Source organism: Mastigoproctus giganteus, chromosome 4, assembly GCF_048544385.1.
Source record: "Mastigoproctus giganteus isolate SK-2022 chromosome 4, ASM4854438v1, whole genome shotgun sequence".
NCBI classification, from domain to species: Eukaryota; Metazoa; Arthropoda; class Arachnida; order Uropygi; family Thelyphonidae; genus Mastigoproctus; species Mastigoproctus giganteus.
In genome coordinates, this window is record NC_143578.1 from 8,997,053 (window position 1) to 9,016,806 (window position 19,754).

The window sequence follows — 19,754 nt, forward strand, 5'->3', positions numbered from 1 at the left end:
CTGGGGTGGATGGGATCTATCCAGTTATATTAAAGGAGGCAGCAAAGGAGGTAAGCAAACCCTTAGCCATAATTATGAGAGCTTCCTTGGACTCAGGGGAGGTACCCATTGACTGGAGATGTGCAAATGTAGGGAATTCAAATTTTTAATTGTGGTAACTAGGTAGCTCTAACGTATAATTATATAGCGTAATACGCATCACTGCATTTAGGATTCTATCAGATAGCTTAGTATTGACAATTAATTAAATTTATTTAAAATATCATGCCTCAGACTAGAGCAGCAAAGCAACGGGCACAAAGTGGCAGGAGTGCTATGACTCGAGGGAGAACTGAGGGGGGCAATTCTCCAACGCATCACAGCCTAAAAAAATGTGCAACTTGTGAAATGTTTGCCGAACTCTCTGGAACAGAACATGATCTAGCCAAGGAGGATGTCTTTGTGTGTGCCAGCTGCAGAGAGTGTCTAGAAATTAGCCATCAACTCAGCGTTCTACTGGGCATCTATGAGAGCTTGAGGTGTAGGGTAGATGCCCTTGAAGAAATTAATATGAGGGGCCCATCAAGCTCTCAGCTACCCAACTTAACATCAGAGCTCACTCCTGGGCATCAGGCAACACAGCGGCAATCTCCAAGGAAGAATGCGCTAGTCCCAAAGGAACTAGTTATTGTTGGTGACTCTATTGTCAGGGAGATGGGAAATATATTGTGTAAAAAGGATAGATGGAACAGGACCAGGGTATGTCTACCAGGGGCAAAAGTTGATGACATTGTAAAGCATATATCATCTTTTAAGGGCACAAAAGGTGATATTTTTTGTACACGTTAACACTAATGACATTAAGAGTAGGAGATCTGCTGATTTACTTAACAAATACAGGTCAATGTTGCAAAAAAGTTGTGAGTCAGGGTTAAATTTGAAAGTGTCTGCAATTCTGCCCAGACACGATAGGAGGGAATACATGATGAGAGCCTTGTCAATCAATTCGGCCCTGGAAAGATTGTGCAAGGCTCAAGGGGTAGAATTTTTTTCAGCGTGGTCTGTGCTTGTTAACAGGAGAGACTGCTTCTAAAGGATGGGATACACTTAAATAGAAAGAGTGCAAGAATATTTGCTGATGCTATCAAAGCAGTGTTAGGTGGGTCGGAAAACTGCTAGCTTGGTGGGATTCAGAGACAAAAAGGTTAAAATTAGCCGCAGGCAGAGGTGAAGGCGATTCTTGCACAACTTTTATTAGAATAAGTAGCGACCTGGAGCGAGGGGTACTGGGGGTTTCAGGGACTGATGGCAGTCATCGGGAAACAGGTGGGTATATGGGATATGTTAGGGTAACTAAGAATAAGAATAGGTGCATGTATACCAATGCTAGAAGTATAGTAAATAAATTTGATGAATTTGAAGTGCTGGTCAAGACATCAAAGGCAGATATTGTTGGAACAGCAGAGACGTGGTGTAACACAGATATAACGAAGGCAGAACCGGAATTTGGAAAGTACAATGTGTACAGAAAGGATAGAGAGGATAGGAAGGGAGGAGGTGTTATTAGCATTAGTAGAGGCATTTGATGCAAGAAAGCAAGCTTATGGAGCGTCAGCCAAAAAAAAATAAAGTAAAATAAATAAATAAAAAATAACCACTTCCACTTCACCCCTCTGTTCATTCGAAATACCTGTCCAGCTGAGCCTTAAAATTATTTAGGCTATCAACTTCCACGACAAGGGATGGAAGTCTGTTCCACCTACCAACCACCCGCTGGCTAAAGGCAAATTTCCGCACATCTACCCTACATCTGTCTTTCCTCAATTTGAATTTATGCCCTCTCAGGTGATTATTCTGAGCAAGAGGAAGAATCCCATCAGCATTGAACATGCTCAAACCATTCAAGGCTTTGTACACCTCTATCAGATCACCTCGCTGGTGCCTAGTCTCCAGACACTGTAATTCGCAAAACATAAGCCTTTCTTCGTAAGAGCACCCCTTTGTTCCATTCACTAATCTTGTTGCCCTTCTCTGTACTCATTCCAGCAACTCTACATCCTTCTTGAAATGAGGCCTCCAGGCCTCTATACAGTACTCTAGGTGTGGCCTGACCATTGCCTAATACAAGGGAATAATCACCTCCTTATCCCTGCTAGAAAAATTCCTATATATCATTGACAATACACCATGAGCTACTCTTGCAGCCCGTCTGCACTGCTCAGAGAATTTCATATCTGCCTGCACAACCACCCCCAGGTCCCTTTCATTCTCTACAACTGTAAGTGTAGTACCACAGAGTTGATACGTTGCTCTGGGGTTGCTGTTTCCCATATGTAGTACTTTACATTTGTAAATGTTAAACTTCATTTGCCACCTCTCAGCCCATCTGCTCAACCTTTCCAGATCCTGTTGCAGCAGCATAGTGTCAGTAGTGTCCTTGACAACACTGCCAACCTCCATATCGTCTGCAAACTTCGACATTAAGCTTGATATACCATCATCAATATCATTTATAAATACAGAAAACAATAAAGGACCCAATACTGAACCCTGAGCAGTGTCCATTGATTACCACTCTCTGTCTTCTCCCCCTCAACCACCCCTTTATCCATAGCAGCAATTTGCCTCCAATGCCACCTGCTCCAATTTGTGCAGCAGTCTTCCATGTGCAACAGTATCAAAAGCCTTTCTAAGATCCAAGTATATAATATCAAAGTTATTCCCTGCATCCAGTTCTTTTGTGACTGCATCATAGTATCCAATCAAATTGGTCAGGCAAGACTTCCCCTTAACAAAACCATGCTGTGTCCGAGCTATAACTGAAGTCTTGTCTAGATGATCCTGCAGCGCTTCTTTAACCAGTGACTCCATTAATTTTCCGGGAACAGAAGTTACACTCACAGGTCTATAATTACTTGTGTCAGCCTTTGATCCTCCTTTGTGAATTGGGGTCACATTTGCACATCTTCAGTCCATGGGTACCTCCCCTGAGTCCAAGGAAGCTCTCATAATTATGGCTAAAGTTTGCTTACTTTCTTTGCTGCCTCCTTTAATATAACTGGATAGATTCCATCCACCCCAGGTGCCTTTCTTGTGTTTATCTTCAACAATTTCTCCTCCACTTTAATCTCAGTTATTACAAGATTCTCTAGCTTACTGCCAGAGTTAAATACACCTCTGGCATTCCCCTCGCTGAATAACTCCTCACGTGTGAATGTCGATGCAAAATATTCATTTAGTTTGTTAGCTACCTGAGCAGGATCATCAACAGTTGACCCATCGATATCAAGTGGATCAATCTGATTCATCCCCTTCCTCCTAGAGTTTACATAAGTAAAGAACTGTTTGCTGTTTTTCTTCGCATCCCTTACCAAGGATTTCTCGTAATCTGCCTTCGCCTGCCTAACCTCCTTTGTAACTTGGTTACAGATCAATTTGTATCTATCATAGGCTTCTGTGTCACATGTTAATTTGTATGTATCCCATGCCTTTTTCTTCTATGCCATATGCCTCATTAGTTCATCTGACATCCATTTAGGCCTAAACCTTGAACAATATTTCTTAGTTGGTATGTAAAGCCTAGTAGCTTCCAAGATAAGTTCTTTGAATGCTTCCCATTTTGAATTTGTTGTTGGTAACATCATCAGTTGATCCCATTGTATAAAATTTAAATACTGTCTCAGTCAATCGTAGTCGACTTTACGAAAGCAATACCCCTTCACTTTACCCCTAATGGTAGTTACCTCTTTGAGTAAATCCCACTTGAGAACACTGTGATCACTGCCACCTAGTGGTTCATTTATCTGCAGATTCTTAATGCATGAAGAATCACTACTGATAATCAAATCAAGAGTATTACTCCCTCTAGTTGCCTCCTGAACATGCTGATGTAGAAAACAATCATCCAATAAATCCACAAAAGCCTTGCTAGGGTGTGAGTGACCAGCCCCCAAATTCCAGTCAATATCTGGGAAATTAAAATCCCCCATTATAAGACTCTCTGATTTACTGGCCCACTCTATTTCTCTGTACAGTTTCTTATTATACTCATCAGTTTCTTATTATACTCATCAGAGTCATTAGGCCTATAGCACACTCCTGCTCTCAATTTTGATCTCCCAATGCTTATGTCACACCAAACTGACTCGACACTGTACTGTCCAGCGATGTCGACTGGCTTCACTTCCTTGGATTTTGTGTGTTTCTTAACTAATAGCATAACCCCTCCTCCCTTCCTATCCTGTCTATCCTTTCTGTAGACATTGTATTCCCCAAATTCCAGTTCTGCATTCCTTATATCTGTGTGACACCACGTCTCTGAAATCCCAACAATATCTGCCTTTGATGTTTTGAGCAATACCTAGTTTTCCGACCCACCTAACACTGCCTCGATAGCATCAGCAAACATTCTTGCACCCTTTCTATTCAAGTGTATCCCATCCCTGTAGAAGCAGTCTCTCCTGTTAACAAGTACAGACCAGGCTGAAAAAAATTCTACCCCTTGAGCCCTGCAAAATCTTTCCAGGGCCGAATTGATCAACAGGGCTCTCATCATATACTCCCTCCTATCGTGTCTGGGCAGAATTGCAGACACTTTCAAATTCAACCCTAATTCACGGCTTTTTTTCATCAGTGACCTGTACATGTTAAGTAATTCCGCCGGTCTCCTACTCTTAATATCATTAGTGCCAACGTGTACAACTATATCACCTTTTGTGCCCTTAAAAGATGATATCCGCTGTACAACGTCATCAACCTTTGCCCCTGGCAGACATACCCTGGTCCTGTTCCACCTATCCTTTTTACAAAGCATGTTTCCCGTTTCCCTGACAACAGAGTCACCAACAACTACTAGTTCCTTTGGGACCAGCGCATTCTGCCTTGGGGGTTGCCGCTGTGTTGCACGATGACCAAGTGCAAGCTCTGGCATTGGTGTGGGCAGCTGAGAGCTTGATGGGCCCCTCACTTGTAATCCTTCGAGGGCATGCACCCTGTCCTTCAAGCTCTCATATAGGCCCATAACGACGCTGAGTTGTCACCTGATTTCCTTACACTCCTTGCATCGCACACATACAAAGACATCCCCCATGGCAGTATCATGTCCCATACCTGACTGCTCCGCAAACATCAAGCAAATAGTGCATCTTAAATGGCTGTGATTCAGAGGGCAACTGCCCCCCTCAGTTCTCCCCTGAGCCACAGCATTCCCATTAGCTTGAGCCTTTTGCTTTGCTGCTCTGGTTTGAGTCATGATTTTGATTTACTTTCAATAAAATTTCAATTTCAGTACAAAATTAAATCCTAAACTTGTATCCCAACACAGTTATAACACTATATTTATGTTTCAGTAACGAGTGTTATCTACGAAATCTACGAGTGTTATCTATGAAATATTTATGTTTCAGTAACGAGTGTTATCTACAAAATATTTATGTTTCAGTAACGAGTGTTATCTACGAAATCCCTTTATATAACTTCCGTATCAAGTTATGTATTAATTATTTATTTTTACTAATTATTTATGTTACGTAACCTAAGTGGTTATATGTATAGTTAAAAGTACAATTTAATTGCCAATGAAGGTCGACAAGAATAATAGATTTTACTGATTAATTTTCGCGTAACAATGGCGGCTATTTACGAACGGTAAACACGTGGATTTGATACCCTTTCCGATACTAAGTAATACCTACAAAATCTCTATCTAAGTTACTTTAAACTTAAGTACCGTAAATAGGAATATAAAGCTACTCTAGAAAATAAGTTAATATGTCAATTTAATCTAATAAAGCAGAAAATAAATCAGAAAAAACTTCTCTGTTCCAAGAGCGGCAGAAAGGCACGTCCGCACAGACAACTCTCGTCCTCAGATTCCCAAATGGTCTCAGACAGTTTTTAAATTCTGTACAGTGGGATCAACTGATGATGTTACAAACAGTAAATTCTAAGTGGGAAGCATTCAAGAAATTAATCGTGGATGCTACTAAAAGTTTCGTACCTATTAAGAAATATCGTTCAAGGTTTAGGCCTAAATGGTTATCAAATGAACTAATGAGACTAGTGACAGAGAAGAAAAATGCATGGGATGGATATAAATTATCAAGTGATTCAGAAGCCTATGGCAGATATAAGCTAGTCTTTAATCGGGTCAGAAAGGAGGTTAGGCAGGTGAAGGCAGATTACAAGAAATCTTTGGCAAAAGATGCTAAGAAAAACAGCAAGGATTTCTATACTTATATAAACTCTAAAAGGAAGGGGATGAATCTGATTGGTCCACTTGATATCGATGGTTCAACTGTTGATGATCCTGCTCAGATAGCAAACAAACTGAATGAGTATTTTGCATCTACATTCACACATGAGGAGTTATTAAGGTTTGAAAATGGCAGAAGGTTATCAAATTGTAGAAGGGTGCTTAATGATTTTGTAATAACTGAGAGCAAAGTGGAAGAGAAAGTGTTGAAGTTAAACATAAGAAAGGCACATGGGGTGGATGGGATCTATCCAGTTATATTAAAGGAGGCGGCAAGGCAACTAAGCAAACCCTTAGCCATAATTATGAATGCATCCTTGGACTAAGGGGAGGTCCCCATGGACTGGAGATGTGCAAATGTATCCCCAATTCACAAAGGGGAATCGAAGGGTGACACGAGTAATTACAGACCAGTTAATTTAACTTCTGTTCCGGGTAAAATAATGGAGTCACTGTTTAAAGATGCATTGCAGGATCATCTAGACAAGACTGCAGCAATAATTCAGACACAGCATGGGTTTGTTAAGGGAAAGTCTTGTCTGACAAATTTGATAGGATATTATGATGTGGTTACAAAGGAACTGGATGGAAAAAATAATTTTGATATCATATATTTGGATTTCGAGAAAGCTTTTGACACTATTGCGCATGGAAGACTATTGTATAAATTGGAGCAGAATGGTATTAAGGGTAAGTTGCTACAATGGATAAAAGGAAGGTTGAGTGGGAGAAGACAGAGGGTGGTAATTAATGGGCGTGCTCTTCGTGAACTAATGTTATTAGTGGAGTCCCATAGGGTTCGGTGTTGGGTCCTCTGTTGTTTTGTATATTTATCAATGATATTGATGAAGGTATATCATGTTTAGTGTCGAAGTTTGCAGATGATACAAAGGTTGTCAGGGTTGTTAATGACAGTAACGGCAGTGTGCTACTGCAACAGGATCTAGATAATTTGGGCAGATGGGCTAAGAAGTGACAACTGAAGTTTAACCTTGAAAAATGCAAAGTACTGCATATGGGTAGAAGTAACCCCAGAGAAACGTACCAACTGTGTGGTACTACACTTAAGATGGTAGAAAATGAAAAAGACCTGGGAGTACTTGTGCAGTCAGATATGAAGTTTTCTGAGCAATGAAGACAGGCTGCCAGGGCAGGTCATGGGGTTTTGTCAATGATATATAGGAATTTTGCTAGCAGAGAAAAGGAGGTGATTGTCTCTCTGTATAAGGCAATGGTCAGGCCATGCCTTAAGTACTGCGTACAGGTCTTGAGGCCTCATTTTAGGAAGAATGTAGATTTGCTTGACCTTGTACAGAGAAGGGCAACAAGATTGGTGAGGGGAATGAAGGGATCCTCTTACCAAGAGAGGCTTAAGTTCTGCAAATTGCAGTGGCTGGAGACTAGGCAGCTGCACGGTGATCTGATTGAGGTGTATAAGGCCTTGAATGGGTTGAGCACGATGAATTCTGATGGAATCCTTCCACTTGTTCAGATTACGAACCTAAGGGGGCATAAATTCAAATTAAGAAAAGACAGATGTACAATAGATGTGCGGAAATTTGCCTTTAGCAGCGGGTGGTTAATTGCTAGAACAAATTTCCATCTGTTGTTGTGGAAATTGATAGGTTAAATAAATTTAAGGAGGAACTGGACAGGCATTTGGAGGAAATGGTGTGATTTTTTTTTTTTTTGGCTGATGCTGCATAAGCTCATACACTTGCTTTCTTGCATAACATGCCACCACTACTACTACTACTACTAGAAGTGTCTCCTGTCCTCCTGGATTATGAGGCTGTTCATCTTCCTCTTCTTGCACTCCATCCCACAACTGTGCTCCGAAGTCTTGACAGGTACATGGCTCCTCTTCGTCAGGCTCGCCAACCCACCTTTCTTCTAGGGAAATACCCCGCTCTTGGAACAGCTCGCACTAGACTAAGTATCGGGCTGCCTCTCGAACTTTCTCTGGCCTTACTCGCTCCTTACGGCCATGCCTATAGCAGATTTTTTGCTTCAATTCTACAGTGATGATGTGTGCGTCAGACATGGACCTCAGTAGTGCAAACACCATCGTGTCTAACTGGACTGGGATGTTGACCACATTACCCACAAGGCCAAACCTTGACCCTTCCTGACGATTTTCAAGAATACATGCCCAGGAAGAAACTAATCTTTCCTCAAGTGGTGTGAGGTCTTTCAGGCCACTGGGCACTTCAAGGAGCACTAGGCCATTACATCGGGCCAGTCACGTGATCTTGCCTTTGTGAATGGAAGCTGTGCAGGTGTAAGAGAATTCCCCAATTCTCTTACATTTGGGTCTAAGGAGAAAATTTGGGTCTAAGGAGAAAATTGAGGACAAGTATTATTCATCTGAAGATGCAGCACCTATTGTCTTAATAGACATCTTTGAAATATGCGTAATTAATTTAAAGTGGCACAATCTCCCACAACAATGGAAAATATGGCAGTGCCCTTAGCTTATATTTCAGTGAAATTTGCATGTGACTTTGTCCCAGTCTGATATGTTTTTCATTTTCCGTGCTGCACAAGTTTAACTTTCTCTACTTCTATAGGAAGGGTCATTTCGAGATACTCGTCTTACTTCGGTGTCCCTTGCCTGCACTGCCAGTCAGTGATCCTGATCTTGACAAGATCGGCGGTGAGCTTCAGTATCGCAGATCTGCTCATTCTCACCATACTCCTCATCTTTAGCATTAGCATTAGTAGAGGCATATGATGCAAGAAAGCAAGCTTATGCAGCATCAGCCAAAAAAAAAAAACCCACTCCCATTTCACCCCTCCATTCATTCAAAATACCTATCCAGCTGAGCCTTAAATTTATTTTGCCTATCAACTTCCACAACAAGGGATGGAAGTCTGTTCCACCAACCAACTACCCACTGGCTAAAGGCAAATTTACGCACATATATCCTACATCTGTCTTTCCTGAATTTGAATTTATGCCCTCTCAGGTGATTATTCTGAGCAAGAGGCAGAATTCCATCAGCATTGAGCATGCTCAAACCATTCAAGGCTTCATACACCTCTATCAGATCACCTCGCCGGTGCATAGTCTCCAGACACTGTAATTTGCAAAACTTACGCCTTTCTTCATAAGAGCAACCCTTTGTTCCATTCACTACTCTTGTTGACCTTCTCTGTACTCATTCCAGCAGCTCTACATCCTTCTTGAAATGAGGCCTCCAGACTTGCATACAGTACTCAAGGTGTGGCCTGACTATTGCCTTATACAAGGGAATAATCACCTCCTTATCCCTGCTAGAAAAATTCCTGTATATTATTGACAAGACAACATGAGCTACTCTTGCAGCCCGTCTGCACTACTCAGAGAACTTCATATCTGCCTGCACAATTACCCCCACGTCCTTTTCATTCTCTACCACTGTCAGTGTAGTACCACAGAGTTGATACGTTGCTCTGAGGTTGCTGTTTCCCATATGTAGTACTTTACATTTGTCAATGTTAAACTTCATTTGCCACCTCTCAGCCCATCTGCTCAACCTTTCCAGATCCTGTTGCAGCAGCATAGCATCAGTAGTGTCCTTAACAACCCTACCAACCTTTGTATCGTCTGCAAACTTGGACATTAAGCTTGATATACCATCATCAATATTATTTATAAATACAGAAAACAATAATGGACCCAACACTGAACCCTGAGGGACTCCACTAATAACATTAGTCCACGATGAACAGTGAACATTGATTACCATTCTCTGTCTTCTCTCCTTCAACCAACCCTTTATCCATAGCAGCAATTTGCCTCCAATGCCACACTGCTCCAACTTGTGCAGCAGATTTCTCGTAATCTGCCTTTGCTTGCCTAACCTCCTTTGTAACTTGGTTACAGATCAACTTGTATCTATCACAGGCTTCTGTGTCACATGTTAATTTATATGTATCCCATGCATTTTTCTTCTCTGCCATATGTCTCATTAGTTCATCTGACATCCATTTAGGCCTTGAACAATATTTCTTAGTTGGTATGTAAAGCCCTAGTAGCGTCCAAAATAAGTTCCTTGAATGCTTCCCATTTTGAATTTGCTGTTGATAACATCATCAGTTGGTCCCAATGTATAGAATTTAAATACTGTCTCAGACCATTGTAGTCGCCTTTATGAAAGCAATAACCCTTCCCTTTACCCCCTGATGGTAGTTACCTCTTTGAGTAAATCCCACTTCAGCACACTGTGATCACTGCCACCCAGTGGTTCCTTTATCTGCAGATTCTTAATGCATGAAGAATCACTAATGATAATCAAATCAAAAGTATTACTCCCTCTAGTTGCCTCCCGAACATGCTGATGTAGAAAACAATCATCCAATAAATCCACAAAAGCCTTGCTAGTGTGTGAATGACCAACCCACAAATTCCAGTCAATATCTGGGAAATTAAAATTCCCCATTATAAGACTCCCTGATTTACTGGCCTACTCTATTTCCCTGTACAGTTTCTTATTATACTCATCAGAGTCATTAAGCCTATAGCACATCCTACTCTCAATTTTGATCTCCCAATGCTTATGTCACACCAAACTGTCTCGACACTGCACTGCCCAGCGATGTCGACTGACTTCACTTCCTTGGATTTTATGTGTTTCTTAACTAATAGCATAACCCCTCCTTCCTTCCTATCCTGTCTATCCTTTCTTTAGACGTTGTACTCCCCCAAATTCCAGTTCTGCATTCCTTATATCTGTGTGACAGCACATCTCTGATATCACAACAATATCCGCCTTTGATGCTTTCAGCAATACCTCAAATTCATCAAATTTATTTACCAAACTCCTAGCATTGGTGTACACGCAAGTATACATGCACCTGTTTCTATTCTTAGCTACCCTAACACAACCCATGTGTTTACTTGTACCGCAATGACTCCCAGCAGTCTCTGAAATATCCTGCATCTTGTTTTTCAGGCTTCTGCTCATTCCAATAGAAGCAGTGCAAGAATCACTTTCACCTCTGCCAGTGGCTACTGTTAATCTATTAGTCCTTGTATCCCCCCAAGCTAGCAGTTTTCCAACCCACCTAACACTGGCTCGATAGCATCAGCAAATATTCTTGCCCCCTTTCAATTTAAGTGTATCCCATCCCTTAGAAGCAGTCTCTCCTGTTAATCCTATGGGCCTGTGTTGTGAATTTGTTCCAACTCTCGATATTCAATGCTAAGGTGCCTATTGCAGTGAGACAGAGAATTAATTCGTCCAGTTTTTAATTCACTTTTAATAAACATCAATGCCCTTTCATTTTTCTTATTGACTTTGTTTCGTTCTCTTTCATTTTGAGAGAAAGATTCATTCACCCATGATCGCCTCTTCCTCTCTCTAGCCCTTGCTTTCATCTTATTAATTCTTATGTCATAGGACACTGCGGATTTTACTGTCTTTCTTCCTTTACAAGAACGTTGTGTCTGACTTTCATTTGGCATATTAGGCTCGGAATGTGTATTTCTTACGGATTTACACTTCTGTCTCTGTCGGTGATGCTGTTTCTTCTCACTGGCCTTAATTCATTCCATTTCCTTCTTTGCTTTAGAATTGATATAAATCTTTTTAGGTCACCCTCCAATTGAACACTGAATACTTTTTAGTTTTGATAAAGTTGTATCAAGAAGTTTGTTTGTTATTTGGTTTTCAGGAGCATTAGCAACTAAGGCCATATTGCTCCGGGGATATGCGGTGGTCATTCCTTGACCTCTCCACATCCTCCGTATTTGGTGGACACGGGCTCGAACCCCGGTCTAATCAAGAAGCGTGTGCTATGCACTGCTGCTCCTGCCCACCTGGCTACGGAGGTGCCAGTTGTATCGAGTTGCTTGTCGAATACTGTTAGGTTCACTTGAAACCAATAGAGGGAAGTATTGAAAAGTTTCCATTTTCAGCATCTTTAATAAATGAGGCCTCATTAAACTGCAATCAAAGCAGTCTATCTCAGGGTCTCGCTCATGTACAATGGGCATGTTATAAGCAATGGAAAACACCCCACAATCCATGTTATTCTGTTGTCTTTGAACATTACAATGAAATAGTGTGGGAGGCTGGAAGGGAAACAGTCGACTTACAAAGTCCATTTGATCAGCGGATAAATTTCCCAAGGTCAGGCTGTCATAGATATGTATACACTCTCTATCATAATAAAGAGTTACCCAGTGGCCTATGGACAGTGGCTCATCACTCCTCACTACTGACCCCCAGAACAAGACCTGTAGGTTATTGTTATTGTTATTTTTGGTTTTTAGAAGCATTAGTAACTAAGGCCATATTGCTCCGGGATATGCGGTGGTCATTCTCTGACCTTTCCGCATCCTCCGTATTTGGTGGTGACGGGCTCGAACCCTATCACCACCAAATACGGAGGACCTGTAGGTACCTTGTGTCCCTCTCAGCACTCTCAATATGATGCAGCAGATCCGGAGATTGCCCTAGCATGACGTTCCATGAACCGAACTCTGTATGGGAGGCGAGGAGGTCGTGAAACCTCTGGATTACCTCGTTGTCGAGATAGTCACCTCGTATTATTATATCGTACATATGACTAGTTAGTAAATTCATCAAAGAGGCCATGTCTAATAATAAATGCACACAAGTTTTAGTTTAATAGTAACTGAAAAAAGTTTCTAGTACCCCGGCTTGGCCTAAAACTGAGGAACTAATGAAAACATTTTCTATTTGAGTCTTTCCACTTTTGAATGAAAAGGGTGGGAGAAGTGACTCTGACTTCTTCCTAGAGAAGCAATTAAAGTCTTGGGGAAGAAGAAACTGGCAGGTGAGGGCCGTGCAAGAGTCCGCGCAAGTGCTTCCTAACCACCGCCGCCTCAACACTGGCTCTCTGTCTCCAGCTTTGAAAATTGTTAAAAAATACTTCTCATCGCAGAATTTATAAATGACCTTTATAAAATTATTTAACTATTTAGCAACCTTTACTTAGTACAAAGAGTTACTTAGTACAAAGAAGCATGCTATCGAAAGGTAATAAAAAATTGTTTTTTAATTTTAACACAAAAAGTAAATGATAGATTTTAATCGGAGTAGTTTTTGCTTGATAGCATCGAATAACGCATAGCTAATGTGATTTTTAAATTTTTATCTCCATTAGCGATGGAAATAGAGGGGGGGGGGGGTGTCACGAAAATTACTCACATTTTCCTGTCTGGCCCCGCCATTTTAATTTAAAAATATTTTAAAATTATATTTTAAACCTACTCATTGAGCTTTTTTCAACGGTGTATAATAAGCTATAGATTGTTGATAACATTTTTGTCCCCCCACACATTTACCCTCTATTTCTCAGACAAATTTTTGTCAACAACGATCAATATGGCGCCATGTTGGCCCACAGGATGTACAAACCCAGGCAAAATTTCAAGTCAATAAGTTGAGTGGTTCCAGAGATACAATGCTGTGAAAGACAGACAACCGAATGACATTATAAGGGTCCTTCATTAGACTACGAACCCTAAAAAAGGAATTAGACAAATGAGATGATTAATGGTTTTTTTTTTTTTTTTTTTTTTTTTTGCTAATACTATATAACATTGCTTCTTTGCATCATTTTTCACTACTAATAATAACAGCAATGGCTGACAGGGGCAATCTTCTCCTTTGATTTTAAAATCTATTTTTCAGGCTACAATTTCTTAGAAACACAGATAAAAGATAGCAGCACTTACTGTCTTACAAGTTTAACATATTTTGAAATGTTGTTTCAACATCTTGAAACACACACACACTCACTCCTCAGGGCCCACACAAGAAAAATGTATATAACCATATGCTCCAGGAAGATTTAAACAAAATAGGAGATAAAAATGCATTAAACTATAAACCCTACACAGAGTCCCTATTTCAATGAAACATATATTGCAATTAAGAAATATTTAATTAAAATATAGTGTTTTTACCTTACAAGCTTGCTGCAGTCTACTCTCCAAATTAGCAAGTCTTTGGGTAAATTCTTTTGATAATTCAGACAGATTCTGAGATTCTTTAGCTTGGGCAGTTTCCATTTGCTGAATGTGGCTATAACCATTAATTTGGCAGTTAATATTTAATTTGTTTATTTCATTTTGATATTCATTATTTACTTGAAATATCTAATTTAAATATTTAATTTATTACTTATGATTATTTATTTACCGAATTAATTTAGCATATTTTATTTCAGTAAATGTCATAAAATTTCAAAGTTGATTAAATGGTATGTATTAAATTCCAAGCTTTGAATAATGTACATTTCAAATGGATATATAATTTCTGATTGTTCTGAACTTTTTCTTTCTATACTCTGTTTATCTTTTGAAGGTAGCAACTACCTTCCTCCAAACCCATCAGTTACTACTATTCTAACTATCCATACTGCAAATATATTTATTATTCTGATACAAATGTTTAATTTCAATCAAATAATATTTTTGTCATCCAAGTTTCTTGCGACGACTGACTAACTGGTTAAAATAAATTTATTAAAATAAAAATAAAACTTAAAAATGATATATACATAAGATAAAACAGAAATAAAATAAGATAAAAGCGTTAAAATATGATAAAAGTCTTAAAATATAATATAATAAAAGCACTAAAATACATAGCAGCTTTTGAAGCGAAGTGCCTCTTCATCAGCTAGTCTGTGTGTACTTCAGTATATATTGATGGTTACAATAGCACAGGTCAGCTGGGCATGATAGTGTATCACGAGTCTGGTGTCGGTAGAACAGAATTACGTACACATGATGATCGCCAGTGCTCATCGTACTGCAATACAGTACAATCTATAATAGGGTGTAAGTGTACTTAGGGTGGTAGAAAATGAAAAAGACCTGGGAGTAATTGTGCAGTCAGATACGAAGTTTTCTGAGCAATGAAGACAGGCTGCCAGGGCAGGTCATGGGGTTTTGTCAATGATATATAGGAATTTTGCTAGCAGGGAAAAGGAGGTGATTGTTCCTCTGTATAAGGCAATGGTCAGGCCACGCCTTGAGTACAGCGTACAGGTCTGGAGGCCTCATTTTAGGAAGAATGTAGATTTGCTTGACCTTGTACAGAGAAGGGCAACAAGATTTGTGAGGGGAATAAAGGGATCCTCTTACCAAGAGAGGCTTAAGTTCTGCAAATTGCAGTGGCTGGAGACTAGGCATCTGCGCGGTGATCTGATTGAGGTGTATAAGGCCTTGAATGGGTTGAGCACACCGAATTCTAATGGGATCCTTCCACTTGTTCAGATTACGAACCTAAGGGGGCATAAATTCAAATTGAGAAAAGACAGATGTAGAATAGATGTGTGGAAATTTGCCTTTAGCAGCGGGTGGTTAATTGCTGGAATAAATTTCCATCTGTTGTTGTGAAAGTTGATAGGTCAAATAAATTTAAGGAGGAACTGGACAGGCATTTGGAGGGAATGGTGTGATTTTTTTTTTTTTTTTTTGGCTGATGCTGCATAATCTCATATGCTTACTTTCTTGCATCACATGCCACTATTACTACTACTACTACTACTATGGAAACACCATACTACTCATATGTGAAAATATGATGTTTCCATAAATAAATTTCCATCCTGACATCAATACCTGGAAATTTACTGAGTTTGGCACTTCTTTTTAAATAATGGTGTTCACAATATTTTTTCATTATATTCAAAAAAATCGTATAGCAGAAAGTGTTCACAATTGCTAAGTTTAACATAATTCAACTTCAACCACAGCCATTCCTACTAAAAATAATCTTATCATATTTGTCAGAAGTTTCAGCATCTGAAAATTCTAACAAATATGTAACAAACATAAATTCTAACAATGTATCATTTGCACTTTCATCTTAGTCATCTTGCTGTTTAACCAAATTAAAAATATGCTTTATTATTAGTTTTACCTGTGGATGTTTAAGCACTACTGCACCGAAACATTCATTGCCATGTTTCATGCATGTGATACTTTTATGTACACACAACAGCAAAGGACATTGTGTACATTTTTTGACAGGGAGAAGAAATTGGAATTAAAAAAAAAAAAAAAATTGTTATCACTTTACTGTCAGAGAAAAGAAATAATCACATGGAATTATTTCAGTATATCTTGTGCATCCCCAAATAATGTTAATATAAGCAGAAATAGCATTAGCATTAGTAGAGGCATTTGATGCAAGAAAGCAAGCTTATGCAGCATCAGCCAAAAAAAAAAAAAAAACAAATAAATAAAAAATAACCACTTCCACTTCACCCCTCTGTTCGTTCGAAATACCTGTCCAGCTGAGCCTTAAACTTATTTAGGCTATCAACTTCCACGACAAGGGATGGAAGTCTATTCCAGCAACCAACCACCTGCTGGCTAAAGGCAAATTTCCTCACGTCTATCCTACATCTGTCTTTCCTCAATTTGAATTTATGCTCTCTCAGGTGATTATTCTGAGCAAGAGGAAGAATCCCATCAGCATTGAGCATGCTCAAACCATTCAAGGCTTTATACACCTCTATCAGATCACCTCGCTGGTGCCTAGTCTCCAGACACTGTAATTTGCAAAACGTAAGCCTTTCTTCGTAAGAGCACCCCTTCGTTCCATTCACTAATCTTGTTGCCCTTCTCTGTACTCATTCCAGCATCTCTACATCCTTCTTGAAATGAGGCCTCCAGACCTGTATACAGTACTCTAGGTGCGGTCTGACCATTGCCTTATACAAGGGAATAATCACCTCCTTATCCCTGCTAGAAAAATTCCTATATTTCATCGACAATATACCATGAGCTACTCTTGCAGCCCGTCTGCACTGCTCAGAAAATTATTCAATTGTAATATGCACATATTAGAAAACCATTCAATTGTAATATGCACATATATTAATAGGTTTGTGAAATACTAATTATTTATTTATAAATGATTTTTAACATTTTCAAATAAAGTTTCCATTCCTTTTCTTCATCTCGGATAATGAAATCTTTGTAATGCTGTTCTCTCAGACAATGCATTCTCTGTAATTAGCATTAGCATTAGTAGAAGCCATATAATGCAAGAAAGCAAGCTTATGCAGCATCAGCCAAAAAAAAAAAAAAAAAACAGCTCCCATTTCACCCCTCTATTCGTTCCAAATACCTGTCCAGCTCAGCTTTAAATTTATTTAGGCTATCAACTTCCACAACAAAGGATGGAAGTCTGTTCCACCAACCAACCACCCGTAATGCTGTTCTCTCAGACAATGTGTTCTCTTTAATATTGTAAATGCCCAAAGACTACCTGGAATGTAGTCTCCAGGCATTTACTGAAGAATTCCCAGGTAGGAGAGGATTAATTCTTTTGAGTCTAAAAGAAACTTCCAAAATGGATTAGATGTTTGTTTGTTTGTTATTTGGTTTTTAGGAGCATTAGCAACTAAGGCCATATTGCTGGGCTCGAACCCCGGTCTAATCAAGAAGCGTGTGCTACGCACTGCTGCTCCTTCCCACCTGGCTACGGAGGCGCCAATGGATTAGAATCCAATGAAGAAAACTGTTAATGACTTTCTTCTGTTACCTTCAAATTTTGTAAGTTAGGATACCTGAAAGATTAAAACTGTTTTATAAATCTAGATATATGTTTAACCTTAGCATTTAAGATGACTACCAAATGCATTAAGAGATATAGTTTCTATAATAAAACAGGCCTACGTGCTCTGGATTCATAATGCGAAAATTTATTTTATTTTTGTTACACAGAGCATTAAAACTACGATAAATGAATTAGCTTTTGGCTGGGTGGCAGCCTTCATCAGATTAGAATACTTTGAATGGCAGTTGGAATAGAGATGCACTGCCAGGATGGTGCGTGAGGCACGTGGTTAATTGTTTGTTGATGTTTGTGGCTGTGACGTATGGTGGTGATGTGGCCAGCGTTTGTCTATGGACAGAATTACTGCTTCTGTGATGGGGTTAAGTTGACAACCACTGTTCCTGTTCAAAGCGGTATCCGAGCATTTTATACTTAACGATTCCAACCAGGTGCGCCTTAGGTAATGGTGGGACTTGTCCACAACCACGACATCGCGGTGTGGGTCGATGTCGTGGTGGGTTGTCCAGACATGCTCGGCAATAGCTGAGTGTTCTACATCCGCCAAACGGATCGCCCTTTTATGTTCTGAGAGGCGTTTCTCGAGTCGACGTCCAGTCTCTCCAACGTAGCAGCTCGTGCAGTCACGGCAAGAGATGCGATAGACCAAACCACTCTGTAGAAGGGTGGGGACAGGTGTTTTTATGTTGGAAAGGAGAGAACGCAGTTTCTTGCCTGGGAGTTGGATGCACTTTAGAATCTTAGGATTCTACCGATCTGCTGTGACAGATCGGTAGAATCCTAATAGAATCCCAACCTGTCACAGCAGATCGGTAGAATCTTAGGATTCTACCGATCTGTTGTGACAGGTTGGGGTAGTATGGGATGAATGCCCTCGTGGATGACTCGTCACTGTTGGCGTTGCTGTTGGTCGTCACGTTGTCGCGTGCTTGTAGATCACACCTGTTAAGGACGTCGATGGGGTAGCCACACCTCGTAAGGTCTACTTTGACTCTGGTGATCTCTTTGCGCCTTTCATCTGCAGAGCCGGAGTGTGTCCAGGCGCGAGTTAGCAAGGTTCGGGCGGTAATTCTGTCCATAGACAAACGCTGGCCACGTCATCACCATACGTCACAGCCACAAACATCAACAAACAATTAACCACGTGCCTCACGCACCATCCTGGCAGTGCATCTCTATTCCAACTGCCATTCAAAGTATTCTAATCTGATGAAGGCTGCCACCCAGCCGAAAGCTAATTCATTTATCGTAGTTTTAATGCTCTGTGTAACAAAAATAAAATAAATTTTCGCATTATGAATCCAGAGCACGTAGGCCTGTTTTATTATGTACGGACTATTCTTGGCCAACCAACATATGATATGGTCGTGAGACTCCAGAAAGATTTTATCTTCATAGCCCGTAGCAGGCAACACCTGAGGTTTGCACATAGATGCAAAGCTAACTGGATTATACCGAAAGGGTTTCGCTACAAACAACCGTTTCCTAGTGAGCGTATGGGACGTGCCTGTCGGAACTTCGGCTTCAGAACTCTACGCATATGGATCGGCTGCCTCCATCGTGACATACAACGTGCTTCAGCGAGCAAAGCAGCCCTACTTGCCGACCTTAAGGCCCTGATTCCCGATCCTATTTACACCAAGGTAATCAATACTTTATGTTGCCAGGCCGTCAGGGAATCAGATCGTTATTGTGCCCGACAGAAACGTAAGTTCAATACTTTGATTAATGAATCCCGTCAATTTAGGCGCCAGCGTAATGCCCCCCTCTCACAAATTGCACGGATTTCGTATTGAACCTAAGCAGCAAACAGTTATCTGCAGAACAAATAAACTTATTGACCCTTGGCATGACATTTGCCGTTCTTCCAAGGCACCCACCGATCACCGACATCGCCTTGGGTGTGGAAGCAAGCTTATCACGCCTCCCAGAAGATGTAGCCAACGCAATCCGCTTAAAGACTGCAGCAG

At 40.2% G+C, this 19,754-nt stretch overlaps 1 protein-coding gene across 1 annotated transcript in view; it reads right to left on the minus strand.

Moving 5' to 3' along the window:
* The window catches only part of Tmf (TATA element modulatory factor), a 243,980-nt gene that overhangs the window by 196,307 nt on the left and 27,919 nt on the right, over nucleotides 1-19,754 (minus strand). Inside the window, exon 6 of the mRNA XM_090371290.1 lies at nucleotides 14,154-14,271. Within this exon, the coding sequence (XP_090227416.1) occupies nucleotides 14,154-14,271 (118 nt within the window). The remainder of the gene's footprint in view (nucleotides 1-14,153; nucleotides 14,272-19,754) is intronic.